This window comes from Cetorhinus maximus, chromosome 16 (genome assembly GCF_964194155.1).
Source record: "Cetorhinus maximus chromosome 16, sCetMax3.hap1.1, whole genome shotgun sequence".
NCBI lineage: Eukaryota > Metazoa > Chordata > Chondrichthyes > Lamniformes > Cetorhinidae > Cetorhinus > Cetorhinus maximus.
This window is the reverse complement of record NC_135894.1, coordinates 98,128,258-98,144,859: the sequence shown is the minus strand read 5'-3', so window position 1 is coordinate 98,144,859 and position 16,602 is coordinate 98,128,258. Positions and strand designations below refer to the sequence as shown.

The 16,602-nt window shown below is 45.6% G+C and overlaps 1 protein-coding gene across 3 annotated transcripts in view; it reads right to left on the bottom strand.

Moving 5' to 3' along the window:
- The window catches only part of LOC144691838 (SAM domain-containing protein SAMSN-1-like), a 103,859-nt gene that overhangs the window by 52,040 nt on the left and 35,217 nt on the right, over window positions 1–16,602 (bottom strand). The window contains exon 1 of one of the 3 annotated variants that reach the window (XM_078560379.1): window positions 12,364–12,532. The exons of the other annotated variants lie outside the window; for them this stretch is intronic. Coding sequence (XP_078416505.1) covers window positions 12,364–12,420 — 57 coding nt within the window. The 5' untranslated portion in view covers window positions 12,421–12,532. Of the gene's footprint in view, window positions 1–12,363; window positions 12,533–16,602 lie in introns of those variants that run through there. 3 annotated transcript variants of the gene reach the window in all.

The following is a 16,602-nucleotide window of genomic DNA, read 5'->3' as shown; positions in this document are numbered from 1 at the left end:
TAAATACTGACACACACCCAGGGGAATATAGTTGGACAAAAATTGACACCAAGCCTTGCAAGGAGATCTGGAGTGGTGGCCAAAAGCTTGGTCAAATTGGAAGGGTTAAAAGAATGTCTTAAAGGACAAGAGAGAGGTAATGAGGCGGAAAGGTTGAGGGAAGGGATTTCAGAAGTGAGGACCCAAGCAGTGGAAGGCACAGTCACCATTGGTGGAGCGATTAAAATGGGGGATGTGCAATGTTGACTTATATGCTGACGTCTACAATACTTAAAATCCATGCCCCCTGATTATTGACCTCTCTGCTTCCTTTGTAGTTGTGAATCAGGCATTGAATAAACAGGTTCCAGCATTGAGGGATCATGAATACAAGATTAATCTTAAGAGATTGAGAAGGGAGCGCAGGAGAAACCTTTGCACACCGGGCTATGAAGATAAGGATTTCACTTACTGGGGAGTTCTCCCCACTACCCTGGCCAATATTTGTCTCTCAACCAACATTACTTTAACATATTAGCTGTTCATTATCCGGATCTTGCTGTGCACAAATTGGCTGCTGCATTCCTACACGACACCAGAGACTACAAGTCAAAAGTAGCTCATTGGGTGCAAAGCACTTTGGGGCACCCTAAGGTCATGCAAGGCGCTATATAAATGCAATTCGTTCTTTCCTTTCTTCACAGGGCTTGAGTTGAGGCAGACACTGTGTCGATTTACAGGATTAGATTGGATTGGTGGATGAGGGATAAAGGACTGAAGGGAGACGGGAGCTGTATTTGTAAATGTGATAAAGTAGGCTATTTGCTCAGGTGCAGGGTAAACGCTGACACAGACTTAATGGGCTGAATGGATTCCTTCTGCGTTGTAACTTCTATATGTTTCCTTGTTGGGTCATCGAAAATGCATTGGGGCCGATCCTCTCTGTTCGATATTCTGGTGAAATCGTGAATGTGTATCCCTGTGTGATAGGCAGCACCTTTCAAAGTGGTTCATTTTTTAAGAAGAGCTCAGAGAGTTTTTTTTTTTGCCCAATGTGAGGTAATCTGATGGCTGTGCAAGGCTCTCATCATCCACCGGCAGAAGCATGAATTCTTTTTAACAGCTAGATGGACCAAGGTGGTTGACATTTCAACCAAAACTAGTTGACAAGCCTGTGAATGAGACCTACATATTCCCCTTCACACTCACACGTACACTTCCTCTACTACCTACTCCATCTGTTCACTTGCAACTCTATTATTATAATTGCGTCTGTCCAAATATAAAGTGAAATTGTGGCTAGGGTCAGGCGCTATGAACATTGAACAGGCTGGGTCCGAGACGTGTGGATTTATCAGTTTGAATGCATAGAAAATGACAGGCCAAATGATCAAGCGTCTCATGTAGGGTGTACATCTGTTGGAATTGGTTTCTCAAACACCTCCACTTGTGTCAGCTGTGGTTCAGTGGGTAGAACTCACCTCTGGGTTGGAAGCCATCGCAACCATCAGCACAGCCGTCAGATTGTCCCACAGCATGCAAAAATAATCTCACTCCAGAGGGATAAAGCCATGTTCCAGGCAAATATTCCAGGCACTTTTATGGAGATACTGTATTTTTTGGATGAAATATTAAACCCAGAATTCGACTGTCCTATGAGGTGAATATAAATATCCCACGGCACTGCTTCTAGAGTTTGAGGGAGGTGGTGGTGCAGTGGTAACATCAGTAGACTAACAACCTAGAGCCCCAGGTTAATGCTTTGGGGGCGTGAGTTCAAATCCTACCCATGGCAATTCAATTAAGAACATCTGGGATATAAAGTTAAGCAATGATGATCATGATAACTACCTCTGGATACTCTACCAGCCTTCCTCATATTCTGGCCTTCTGTGTATCATCTGTTTCAATCAGCCCACCTTTGCTGGCCTTGCCTTCAGCTGCCTAAGCCCTAAGCTCTGGAATACTCATCCTAAACATCTCCTTGTCTCTACCTCTCTCACCGCTCCTCTCTCCCCCCCCACCCCACAGTCCTTAAGACATCCCTCTTTGATCAAGCCTTTGTCCTGAATTCTCTTTCTGTGATTCAGTGTCAAAAATGTTTTTTATTGTCTCGATCTTATCAAGTGCCTTGAGATTTTTTGCAACGTTAAAGGTGCTGTGTAAGTGCAAGTTGTTGTTGTTGTCATGTGGCAGAGAGTTCATAGCACATATAGCCAGGGAGATTGTGGTGACTGACGACTTGGCCAATGGATGAGCAGAGCTACACCTGTCTTCCACCCCCCCTCATTAATTTCTACAAATCCCACCATGCAGAATTGCTGACAAGATCGATCAACTTCAACAAAAAAGCAAACCTAACAACCTTTTCAAAGACTCAGAGGGTGAACATAAACCCCTTGGCATGTGGAATGGAGACATAGATGCCAGAAAAATGTCAAGCTTCATCCCGGGCCTATGATGATTTGACCTTAGCTCGGTTTACCAGTCCATCACTGCCCAGTGAATCCTGCCAACGTCAAAGGGTTAACTCACCAATCATACCATCTCCACGGGCAGCCTCCTCCCTCTAAATGATCACAGTTTGGGGATAGGGTTACAACAGTCCAATGGCGCCAATGCTTTGACCCTTGGTGCATTTTGGTTGGCTGCGGTGCCTTCTGCACTCAATGAGCTGCCAGCACTCACCGCTCTAGGTTCAGCAATGTGGCGGCAGTGAGGACTGGCAGCAAGAACTGGTGAACATAGGAAGGGAGTGGGTAACATTTTGTGGTAGGGTGGGGAAACGGGTGCCTCTCTGAACAAGGACATGAGTTTCTGCAACAGCAGTTTGACCCTGATAGCAACATGAGTAATGGAATCGGATTAAGTGTGTCATGTCAGCGCATGTCAGTTGTTGCAGTTTGACAGATTGTAGAGATAGTGTTGGTCCTCCAACACGGTAGCTGCTGTTATGGGACTTTATCTCTGTAACCTCCTCCAGCCTGGCAAACCTCCAAGATCTCTGCACTTCTCCAATTCTGCCCTCTTGAGCGTTCAGTTTCCATCCTCCGTCCTTTCAGCTGCTAGGCCCTAAGCTCTGGAATTCCCTCCCTAAACCTCCCTAGTTGCCCTTGCTCTCCTCCTTTAAACCTACCTCCTTGACCAAGTTTTTGATCAGCTATTCTAACATCTCCCCACGTGGCTCGCTGTCAGATTCGATTTGATTGTCACTCCTGGGAAGTGCCTTGGGATGTTTTATTGCTTCAAAAGTGCTACATAAATGCACATTGTTGCTCTTGCATCTGCATAACTTGGTCCTTAGACTCAAAAAAATTCAGCTCTATGGGTCCGGGGCAGGATGGTTGCAGATAGGAGCAGCTTACACTTTTCATTTTGTATCTATGTCACATGTGGCTGAATAATTGGAACGTACCGCGTTTTGTATTATAATCACAGACTTTTTTCTCCATATAATTTAATGTAACTGTGGTCAGTTTGCAAGATCGCACGAGTTCACTGCTGATCATTTTTTGTCAGCAATTTTTGGGGTGTGAGCATCACTGGCTGGGCCTGTATTTATTGCCCATACCTAGTTGCCCTTGAGGAGGTGATGATGAACCTCCTCCTTGAACTACTGCAGCCCATGTGGCGTAGGCACAGCCACAGTGCTGTTGGGGAGGGAGTTCCAGGATTTTGACCCAGCGACATTCAAACAGCATCGGATGCAACTGCCTTGTAACTGGGTAAGACTTTCCTGTCTCCTCCCATAACTCGAGTGGGAGAGTTCCCAGGTAAAATGGCTCAAAATCATGTTGCACTGATGACAGCAGATCAGAGGAACCCCAAATCATTTCGGGATCAATAAATCCAATACAACAACTGCCTTGAATAATGACTTTCCGAAACCATATGATAAGGTGGGATACATATGGTGAACATCAAAAGCTTGGGCGAACTAAGGTAAATATATTACAATGTGTTATTGAGTTTGTAGGGTGGGTTGGATTATGGTGCCAGGAGACTTATTTGAAGCATAAACAGCAGCATAGAACTGGAAGGCCTTTCTTGATACTTGAAAGTTCGAAGCTTTCTATGCCACACAAATTTGGTTCAACGTGTTTTGAGGGACATTTAACCACGCCCACAACATCTGTCATGCCCAGAGGAAGGCCAGAGGTGCCGCAGCTGCAGAAGCCCCCCCCCCCCCCCCCCCCCCCCCCCACCGAGCACCAACAACGACAACATGAACTGCCAGTTCTATGGACACCCATGCTAATCTTGCAACGGACTCTTCAGTCATGCGAGATGATGATAACAGTAATTTACAGCTTGGATGTACTTGAACAATGAGCAGTCTACCATTAACGTAAAGTATTAGCACTTGACATATTGCGCACAGTTCTAGGTACCCAATTATAGGAAGGATATTAGTCATGGAAAGATAGTGGTGAAGATTCACTAAATTGATAACAGGAATGAAAGCAAGAAGGAAACAATAATACCACTCGTTCAAGACTCACATCAAAGTGCTTCACACAAAGAAATTGTGTGATACAGGCAGTCTTGTTATATAAGGGAAGGGAAGGAACTTGCATTTATATATCTCTCTCATTGCCAGGATGTCCCAAAACATTTCACAGGCAATTAATTACCTTTGAAGTGCATTCACTATTGTTTCTTAGGTAAGTGCAGCAGCCAATTAGCACCCAGCAAAAAACAACGATGCTCATTACCAGGTTAAATTGCGGGTTTTTTTGGCGTTGGTTGAATGTTGGGCAGTTCACCAGAAAGTAGTATTTCCCATTCTTCAAATCGTGACATAGTATCTATTAGATTTATCTGACTGCTGGATGTGGCCTCGGTTTAGCATCTGAAAAGATGGTACCTCTGGCAGTGTAGCACTCACACACAGTAAATTGCAGATGGCAAGGGCAACATTCCAATCTGGCAGAGTCCATGGTCCACATGGCCCATTTTCTTCCTGAAATTCTATGCAATTCTACGTAACTGGCAAGCGGCCCTGGGTGGGCCATAGGAGCTTGTACACTGGCTGATCTTTGACCTCTCCCAGGCTCACTGTAGCATCCTCCAGTTGGCTAAATTCTCCTAACTCAACATGAAGCTGGGAAATTCTTCATGACAGGTACCCTAATGTGTCAGGTGCATATAAATCTGTGCAAGGAACAGGACTCCATGGCTAATTGATATAAGAAGAGAATATGTTGAGGGGGGCGGGGGGAGTTGGGACACTTAGCAAAGAACTGATAGAAGACAGGCCTTGGTGTACAGGGCACAATTTCAAAGTTTTTGCAAAACTCAGAAGTGTTATGAACTGTGAGGAGGATATTGTAGAACTTCAAAACGACAGACAAGTTGCTGAATGAGCAGACAGGTGACAGATGAAGTTCAATGCAGAGAAATATGAAGCAATTCATTTTGGTGGGAAGAACATGGAGAGACAATATTAAGAAAGGATACGATTCTAAAGGGGCTGCAGCGGCAGAGGTACCTGGGTGTATATGTGCATAAGTCATTGAAGGAGGCAGGACAGGTTGAGAGTATTGTTAATAAACTATGCAGTATCTGGGGCTTTATTAATAGGGGCATGGAGCGCAAGAGCAAGGAGATTATGTTGAATTTGTATAAGTCACTAGTTTAGCCTCAGCTGGAGTATCGCGTCCAGTTCTGCACTTTAGGGAGGGTGTGAAGACATTGAAGAGAGTGAAGAAAAGATTGACGAGAATGATTCTAGGAATGTTTCCCTCAGAGAAAAGAAGGCTATAAGGAGATTTGAAAGGGTTATTAAAAATCATGAGGGGCCTGGACAGAAGAGATAGGGAGAAACTGTTCCCACTCGTGAAAGGATCAAGAACAACAGGGCATAGGTTTAAAGTAATTCGTAAAAGAAGCAATAGGGATATGAGGAAAAACTTTTTCAGACAGCGAGTGGTTAGGGTCTGGAATGCACTGCCTAGGAGTGTAGTGGCTTTCAACTAAAGCATTCAAAAAGGAATTAGACTGTTACCTGAAAAGAAAGTGTGTGCAGGGTTATGGGGAGAAGGCGGGAGAATGGAATTAGGTGAACTGCTCATTTGGAGGGCCGGTGCAGACACGATGGGCCAAATGGCCTCCTTTTGCACCGTAACAATTCTGTGATTCTGAGAGTAGGTTTTAAAGGACAGTAAGGAAAGGGAATCAGTTATTGCCTCCCTGCAGTTAATAAATGCTCTGGTTAGACCCCACGTGGAATAATTGTGTTCAGTTCTGAGCACCACACCCCAGTGAAAGATATATTGGCCACGAGGGAATACATCGCGGATTCAGTAGAACGATACCAGGGCTAAAAGGGTGAAATTATAAAGGACCGGTTACATAGATTAAGCTTTATTCTGTGAATATAGATTAAGGGGTGACCTAATTGATGTGTGTTTAAGATGATTAAAGGGTTCGATAGGGTAGGTAGAGAGAAACTGTTGCCCCTCTGTGGGCGAAGGGAACAAGGAGGCATCAGCTTAAAGTTAGAGCAAGGTGTAGAGGGGTGATGATTCTTCACGTAAAGGGTAGTGGAAATCCAGACCTCCCTCCTCGACGAAGCTGTGAAGGCTGAGGGTGAATTGAAAATTTCAAAACGGAAACTGATAAATTTTTGGGTAAGGGGTATTAAAGACTATGGAACTAAGGCGGTAGATTGTGTTAAGGTACAATTCAGTCGTAATTTAATCAAATGAGGTGCTGACTTGTGGGGCTGAATGGCCTCCTCCTGTCCCTGCGTTCCTAACACTGTGGACTCTACAAAGGAACCCTATACAAGACCCGCTGACATGGGTAAACCATAAAATGGCATCTAACTGCAAATAAAAGGTGATGGATTTTACTTGTAAAAATATCAAACATTGTGAAACAATGATAGATCCAGTAAAGGCAACGGCAAAGAGGTTTTGATGTGTTTTTTTTTAAAAGTGTTGTCGCATTTTGGGGTTTTGTTAGTCAATAGGGCAAATCTTTGCCAACATGCAGGAGAGTTGGTAAAAAGAGGACACAGGTTAAAGATAATCGACAAAAGAACAAGAGAAGAGATGCTGACAACTTTTTAAATCGGGAATTGTTATAGTCTGGAAGATGCTGCCTGAAGGAGCAATGGAAGCAAAGTGGATAAATAATCGAAAAGGAAGAAAAATGCAGGGCAATGGGGAAAGAGCAGAGGAATAGAACAAGCCTGATAGCTCTTTTAAAGAGCAGACACAGGCTGAATTGGCTGTCTCCCTCTGTTCAGCTTTTCATATGTTTGTCCAACCCCTTTTTGAAATTTATTGTTGAATCTGTTTCCACTGCCCTTTGACGCAGCACATTTCAGATCACGACAATTAAATGTTTCTCTTCATTTACCCTCTGGCTCCTTCGCCATTTATCTCAAACCTATGTCCTCCTATTACCGACCGACCGACCTGCTACTGGAAACAGTTTCTCCTTATTCACTCTGATCGCCTCTATTAAATCTCCCCTTAATCATCTCTGTTCTAAGAAGGCCAATTGCCGCTTCTCCAGGTCTCTCCACTTAACTGAAGCCCCTGGTCCCTGGAACCATTCTAATGAATCCCCTGTTTGTAATAGCCATGGTTATTCATCACTGTAAGAGAGGTGCCTCTCAAAGTGATGATAAATTACTTTCTGCATTTCTCAATTTCAGAACGTCAATCCGTTCACAGAAAAATGACCAACTCTAAAACAGTTCCAGGAATTGGGGGCTGGATTTAATGGAAGTGACAGGGATGGAGGAGGTGGGGGGTTGGTGGGGTTTTGTCCTCCCCCACGCCCCCAGCCAGCAGGAACCCCACATCGCTCCCACTTTGGGGAAGGCAACTCGGGCACTTAACTGGACAGCAGCCTTCTGCAGGATCAAGTAGCCCAGGGATGGGAGCCCCACTCACCGTGAGCTGCCGCAGTCAACCAGGGAGGCGGTGACTGCTGCCGGTATGACACCCGCCCAAGACCAAGTATTGTCACTGGATCCCAGGTGGTGGGGGGGTGGGGGTCGGGGCAGTGGGGGGATGGGGGGGGTGGGGGTCATGGAGTGGGGTCTGAGAGGTCAGCAGCAGGGGCAGGGGAGTGGCTTTCAGTACCCACCCCACCCTTCCTGATGCCGGGTCCCCTGATCTGACACTGAGTGCCTTTGAATGGGGGAGCTCCTCTGGCAGCCCATAAGCAACCCTGCACTGGTTTGCTTCGTTGTGCCCTCAGCATGGTGCCCCACCGCCTGCTGCTGTGCTGGTGCCAGTGGCGGCAGGATGAGACCCTCAAGTGTGCGTTCGTTTCCCACTTGAGGGCCTCAGTTGGCGGTGGGCAGGAAGGCCACCCATGGGTTTTTCCACCACTGACTCAATCAGGGTAGAGGCGAGAAGGCAGTAGGGTCCCCATCCACCACCTGATTAAGTGCCCCCAAACCCCCAAGCTCGCCACAGGAGAGGGCATTAAATTCTGCCCCGCCACGGTGAACCTACTGTGCAACATGAAATGCTCCAGTGCTCCGCCTGCTCATTTATAAAATGTGTTTCTTCAAGCCCCTTAGCCCTGGTGCCTCTGTACAGAAGCGGAAAACAACCGAGTGACCAAACACTGCGGCATAAAGCAGGAAGGTGAATTAGTTTTTCTAAACAGGGTGTCAGCCTTGGCTCAGTTGTTAGTGCTCTCACTGCTGAGTCAGTAGGTCACACATTCAAGCCCCCACTACAAAGACTTGAGCACAAAATCTAGGCTGACACACACACACACACACACACACACAGCGCAGCACTGAGGGAGTGCTCCACTGTCAGAGGAGCCGTCCTTCAGGTAAGATGTTAAACCAAGGCCTCATTTGCTCTCTTAGGCGGATGTAAAATATTATACTTGGAGGAAGAGCAGAGCAGTTCTCCCTGGTGTCCTGGGCCAGTATTCATCCTTCAGTCGACTTCACTATCTGATCATTATCATATTGCTATTTTGTGGGATCTTACCACGGGCATATTGCTAATCCAATTCAGCAGCCTGCTTTTCCTGGTACTCCAACACAGGTCACTGTTATAAGATTCTTACCCTCTAGTTCATTGGATAGATTTTTAGGCACTACGGGAATGAAGAAATATGGGGATAGTGTGGGAAAGTGGGGTTGAGCGAGAAGATCAGCCGTGATGGAGGTGGCGACAATGGTGGAACAGGCTCGAGGGGCCGAATGGCCTATACTCCTGCTGCTATTTCTCACATTCTTCTGGTTGATTTTGACTGGCTGCTGAGACATCATTGGAATAAACTTGTAATATGAGACTTGCATTTCTATAGCACCTTTCACAACCTCAGGCTATTCTAAAGCACTTTACAGATCAAGTATCTTTGATAGTCACAGTTGCAATGCAGCAAATTGCAGTTTAGATGCTAAATTGCTTATGTCTCCACAACAATGCACAAGGAATAGAGTCCTCGATATAAACAGGGTGTGTAAGATCTTTACAGGCATTTGGGTTAAACATTAAGTACAAAAAAAGTCCCTTAAATTACTGAAATACCACATGGATCAAGAACCCAGATATGTGGTAAAGTTGCACAAAGCATCAAATTTCAAACTGATTCAAAGTGACGCTCTGCAGCATTTACAGTTGTACACGCTCGTGCTCAAATACATTACCCCCCCACCCCCCCCCCCCCACACACACACACACACACACACACACATAAACACACACACACACACCTATCCACGCATGCACACACACATCCACACACACATACATCTACACACCCACACATCTCCACACCCACACACACCCATCTGCACACACACACTTCCACACATATGCACACAAACACCACACCCCCACACACACACGCATCCATACACACACATACACACCCCCAACACACACACCCCCCCCGACACACACATAAACATCCATCTACACACACACATCCTTCCACACATAAACATAAACACAAACACACACACACACCTATCCACGCATGCACACACACATCCACACACCCACACATCTGCACACACATCCAGAAACATCCATCTACACACACACACACACACACACACACATCCATACACACACATACACACCCCCAACACACACACACCCCCCGACACACACATAAACATCCATCTACACACACACATCCTTCCACACACAAACATAAACACAAACACACACACACACCTATCCGCACATGCACACACACATCCACACACCCACACATCTACACACACATCCAGAAACATCCATCTACACACACACACACACACCCACACATCTACACACATATCCAGAAACATCCATCTACACACACCCACACATCTACACACACATCCAGAAACACCCATCTACACACATACACACACACACACACCCACACATCTACACACATATCCAGAAACATCCATCTACATACACACACACATCCATCCACACAGACACATCCATCCACACACACCCACACACACAAACAAACACAAACATAATCCAGAAAGACACATAGGCGTACATACACAAATATAGCACATATATATTCTCAGACACATAGAGGCACACATATTTATGAATACATGCACACATTACACACATATCCACATACATGCACCAATGACCTACATGCATGCACACACACAGACGCACATGTCCACATTCCACAAATACATATCCTGCATATGCAAACACATTTATTGAAAACCATGTACACATACATATGGAGACACACAGACATGTAGACACACTCATGTAACACACCATGCACAAACACAAATACAAACGTACACTTCAAAACCCCCACAAAGTCCAGTGCTAAATTGTTTAATTTTTACAAACCATTCTCTTTCCTGCAATTCTGGTTATTTTCTCTCTTAAGCACCTCTGCCTAGCAGCCTAATGCATACTTTGCACATCATAGATAGTGTAGGCACCAAACAGAGGGGAGAAACATTAACACAAATGGACAGATTAGGAACCTTGTTCCGATCCCTTGACTTCTACAGACAGTTTACATCTATTAAAAAAAATTGAGGCTGTTGCTTCATCAAAACCTTTTGAGTTAGGAAAAGGAAATTTCACAAGAAAACTCAGAGTGGAGTTTATTATTTGATGGGTATGGGAGGTTACCACCAGTGATCATTCACCCTAGAAGCTTCCCAAATCCCCTGTACATACGCTCAATGCTTGTTACGTAGTTTTGTAGAACGGGACAGTTAATTAAAAGCTACAGCCAATTTCAGGGAATACACATGCCCGTCAAGGGAGATTTCATATTCACTACCTCCCCATGGCCCCTATCCCTACTTTCTAACTGCGCCTTCTCTCCCAATTCAAAGGCATTAACTCACACTGAATTCGGGCTCTATGGGTGATCACGACCCTACAGCTGCTCAGCCAAGTGGTCACTCTTGAACTTTGACTCCAGACAACAACAATTGCAACAAGTTTCACTGTTGTAGATCTTTAGTGTAGGAGCACATCCCCAAGCTGCTTCTCAGGAGCTCAATAAGCAAAATTTCACAGCGACCCACACAAGGAGAAATAAGGACAAGTGACCAAAAGCTTGGTCAAAAAGGTTTAAGGAACATCCTAAAGGAAGAGAGACAGGTTGAGAGGCAGAGAGCTTTACGGAGGGAATTCCAGAGCTTGGTAGCTGAGAGTGAACAATGGAAAGCTATTTGACTGTGGGAGCCATCACAGTCAAACCTGCCTTCATTTACGTCCAGATCTGTGCACATTCTACACAGAGGTCACCAAAGAATGACCAGCAGTGAGAATTTTGCTGCATTTATCTCTCAGATGCCCTGAACATCAACTGATTGAGTACGACTGATGCATCTGGTCTCTGTGCCTCAGATCCATTTTGCATGGTACCTTCACCCACTGAGCCCCGAGGGTACTCCACAAGTACTATTCTGAATAAAGTCCCTTCATTTTCTCTCCCAATATGTAGAATGCCAAGGGCCAAATGTCTTTATATTTAATCCCATTATACACAATCACAATGGACCAAAGTACTTCGCACAGAAGAGTCCTAATGGATTAAACCCCTTCCCATTTAGCCCATTTTATGGAGCTCCAATGGACCTAGCCAATCCATGGATTTTGCAGAGGTCCAAACCACCAACCCTTTCTCAGGCACTGCCATCCTACAGAATCCAAATGCACCAACAAATAAATTCACGCAGTTGTCCAACTTTAATGTTCATTACCATCCCGCTATGTTCAAAATAGGGTCAGTGTGCGTTTGAGGCTGACTCGTTGAAGAGGCTTCAATGCCCAAAGCCCCCTGGACTGTAAACTCTCAATTTACTTACTGGCAAATCCCGCATACTCAGATAAGATGTCTCTCCTTTTAACAGGGCAAGGACATTTCACAATCCCTCAACGTCGAACTTACCTTAGGCTTTACGCACTTCTCTTTATCCGAAGCATTTGAAACTTTTCGGCGTATCATTTTTCCAAACTTTGATTAAACCCCTGACGCGAAGGAAATAGAAACAATGCTAGGGCTTAACTAGAGCTGAAGAAGCAACTGTCGCGAAACCACAATGTTTCACATCAGAACACTTAAAGCCTGACTTCCTCATGAAGCCGGAAGCATTATCTGGCGTGATGAGATACAGGAATGTCACTGAAAGAACCAAACCAGAAGTCAAGCACACGAGGATCCCAGTATCAGCAAATAGATGTCTTGGTAATTTCCACGAACATGTCATCGATAAACTGACAGCAATTTCCCCACACCAAATCACAAAAGCTTGCCTCCTCAGTTCTTTTATGATTACCCTGCATTATTTGGTTCATCATCATTTATTACTCGTGCAGGATATAAGATACTAGCTGGCAAAGAAATTGAAATGTTCTGATAATTTTCTGATTACATTGTGGCCTTTAGTTGCATTTCTAGACAGGATGCAAGAAAACACGAGAAATTTGATACTTGATCCCGCTCTCTCAACTCGAGCCGACAACCTCTCTTCCTTCATTACAAACCTTCCCATCTCTCTGCTTTTTTGACACCACCACAGAGACAGAGTGGAGGAATCTATGCTGTACCTGCTCTGAGAGTGTTTGACAGGACAGTGTAAAGGAAGTTTTACTCTGTATCTAACCCCGTGCTGTACCTGTCCTGGGAGTGTTTGATGGGGCAGTGTAAAGGAAGTTTTACTCTGTATCTAACCCGGTGCTATACCTGTCCTGGGAGTGTTTGATGGGGCAGTGTAAAGGAAGTTTTACTCTGTATCTAACCCCGTGCTGTACCTGTCCTGGGAGTGTTTGATGGGGCAGTGTAAAGGAAGTTTTACTCTGTATCTAACCCGGTGCTATACCTGTCCTGGGAGTGTTTGATGGGGACAGTGTAGAGGGAGCTTTACTCTGTATCTAACCCCGTGCTGTACCTGTCCTGGGAGTGTTTGATGGGGACAGTGTAGAGGGAGCTTTACTCTGTATCTAACCCCGTGCTGTACCTGTCCTGGGAGTGTTTGACAGGACAGTGTAAAGGAAGTTTTACTCTGTATCTAACCCCGTGCTGTACCTGTCCTGGGAGTGTTTGATGGGGCAGTGTAAAGGAAGTTTTACTCTGTATCTAACCCGGTGCTATACCTGTCCTGGGAGTGTTTGATGGGGCAGTGTAAAGGGACTTTTACTCTGTATCTAACCCCGTGCTGTACCTGTCCTGGGAGTGTTTGACAGGACAATGTAAAGGAAGTTTTACTCTGTATCTAACCCCGTGCTGTACCTGTCCTGGGAGTGTTTGACAGGACAGTGTAAAGGAAGTTTTACTCTGTATCTAACCCCGTGCTGTACCTGTCCTGGGAGTATTTGACAGGACAGTGTAAAGGAAGTTTTACTCTGTATCTAACCCCATGCTGTACCTGTCCTGGGAGTGTTTGACAGGACAGTGTAGAGGGAGTTTTACTCTGTATCTAACCCCGTGCTGTACCTGTCCTACAGGTGTTTGAAGCGACAGAGTAAAGCTCAATCTGTACTGTCCCACCACATAATTTGACATCATGATCAGGGAAACCAGGGAACATTCACTACCTTCAAAAAACATGGAATTTAAAAAATTCTCTTTGAACATTTTTGTTTATTATTATGAAAAGTATTGGCGATGGAGAGAAGGGCTGTTTGACCAGGTGCGGTGGTTGGAGTGGAACCTCCATGAATATGTCCAACCAGAGTTGGTCACCATATTGGCGAGGGTTGCTCTGCAATCTCTGCACTTGGCCACAATCTGCTACTGGGGCCTTGTATTAATTAAGGCCCTCATGTCCCATCTTGGCCTGCTCAAGTATCTGAACTGTCCGCCAGCTTTCAGGTTGCATTTATCTAGCTTGTAGCCTGTCACCTGATATTATCTCTTTCATCTCGGTCTATCCCTCCATTCTAGATGTGAGTTTACGGCTCTCCACGTGATCCAGCCACCGGGTTTTCTATCTCAAAGCTTCAAAAATAGTTTACAAAATGAGCCAGAAGAGCTTTATAAATAGAAACACAGTGAACAAAACCAAATAAGTTACGCTAAACCTTTATAAAACACTGGCTGTGCCCCAGCTGGACCATTTCCTCACATGAACAGTGTCAGTCTGTGTTGGGCTCAGACTTTCGATCCCAGGTTGGGCGAATTCACAGCTCTGCAAACGCAACCTTTAAAAATGGCCATTGGCAGTTCTGGTTTTCATGCCTGGTGCTGCTCCTGGCATGCCCTCCTGCACTCTTCATTGCACCAGGGCTGGTTCCCTGGCTTGAAAGTAATGATAGAGCTGAGTACATGCCGGGCCATGAGGTTACAGATTGTGTTCGAGTACAATTCTGCTGCTGCTGATGGCCCACAGTGCCTCATGGATGCCCAGTCTCGGGTTGCTGGATCTGTTCGAAATCTATCCCATTTAGCACAATAGTTGTGCCACACAACACGATGGAAGGTATCCTCAATGTGAAGACAGGACTTCTTCTCCACAAGGAGTGTGCAATGGTCACTCCTAGCAATACTGTCATGGACAGAAACATCTGCGATATGCAGATTGGTGAGGATGAGGCCAAGCAGATTTTTCCTTCTTCGTGGTTCCCTCACCACCTACCGCAGACCCAGACATTGACGTCCCCCACCCTGAGTACATTCTGCGCCCTTGCCACCTTCAATTTTTCCCCTAATTGGTGTTCAACATGGAGGAGTACTGATTTATCAACTAAGGGTGGGGGGGCTGTTGGGAGGTGGTAGGTGGTAATCAGCAGAAGGTTTCCTTGCCCATGTTTGACCTGGTCCCATGAGACTTCATGGGGTCCGTTGAGAACTCCCAGGGCAACTCCCTCCTGACTGTGTACCACTGTGCCGCCACCTCCAGTGAGTCTATCCTGCTGGTGGGACAGGACATACCCAGGGGTGGTGCTGGTGGTGTCTGGGACATTGTTTGTAAGGAATGATCCCGTGAGTATGACTGTCAGGTTTTTGTTTTGACTAATCTGTGGGACAGCTCTCTCAACTTTGGCACAAAATGTTAGTAAGGAGGACTTACAGGGTCGACAGAGGGTTTGCTATAACCATTTCCAGTGCCTCGGTCAGTGCTGGGTGGCCTGTCCAGTTTCACTCCTTTTGGACTTCATAGAGGTTTGATAAAACTGAGTGGCTTGCTAGGCCATTTCAGAGGGGCAGTTAAGGGTCAACCACATTGCTGTGGGTCTGGAGTCAGGTGTAGGCCAGACCAGGTAAGGATGGCAGATTTCCTTCCCCAAAAGGCATTATTGAACCAGATGGGTTTTTATGACAATTGTTTCATGGTCATCGTTACTGAGACAAGCTGGTAATTTGAGATTTATTAACTGGGTTTGAATTCCACCAGCTGCCATGGTGAAATATGAACCCCTGCCCCCCATGGCATCAGCTTGGGCCTCCAGATTCCTATCCCAGTGACATTGCTACTGTGCCACCATCTCCCCATTCATTTTTATGGCAAGTTAATTGGTATTCTGTGTGGAGGGTTTTACACCTCTGAATATGCAGCTGTTTCTCTGCCTTACTATCATTGCAAAGCTTTAATAACACAATATTTGCCAACCACAGCGTAAGCACCCATTTAATTGTGATGGCTGATCTGATTGTAACCTCCTGCCTGCTCCGATAACCTTTCACCCCATTGTTGATCAAGAATCCATCCACCTCTGCCTTAAAAATATTCAAAGACTCTGTTTCCATCGCCTTTCGGGGAAGGGAGTTCCAAAGACTCACGACCCTCTGAGAGAGAAAAATTTCTCCTCATCTCTGTCTTAAATGGGCGACCCCTTATTCTTAGATATTGACCCCTAGTCCTGGTTTCCCCCAAAGAGGAAACATCCTCTCCACATCCAACCTGTCAAGACCCCTCAGGTTCTTAAAGGTTTCGATCAAATAGCCTCTTATTCTCCTAAACAAGCCTAACCTGTCCAACCTTTCCTCATAAGACAACCTGCCCATTCATGGTATTGGTCTAATAAACCTTCTCCGAACTGCTTCTAACGCATTTACATCCTTCCTTAAATAAGGAGACCAGTACCGTACACAGTTCTCCAGGGGCAGAATTCTGAGCTCGGTGGGTGGGCGCGGTCGGCCAGCCCAGGAGTGGCCGTGAAGTAGGCCGCAGCCCGTGACCGGCCCTCG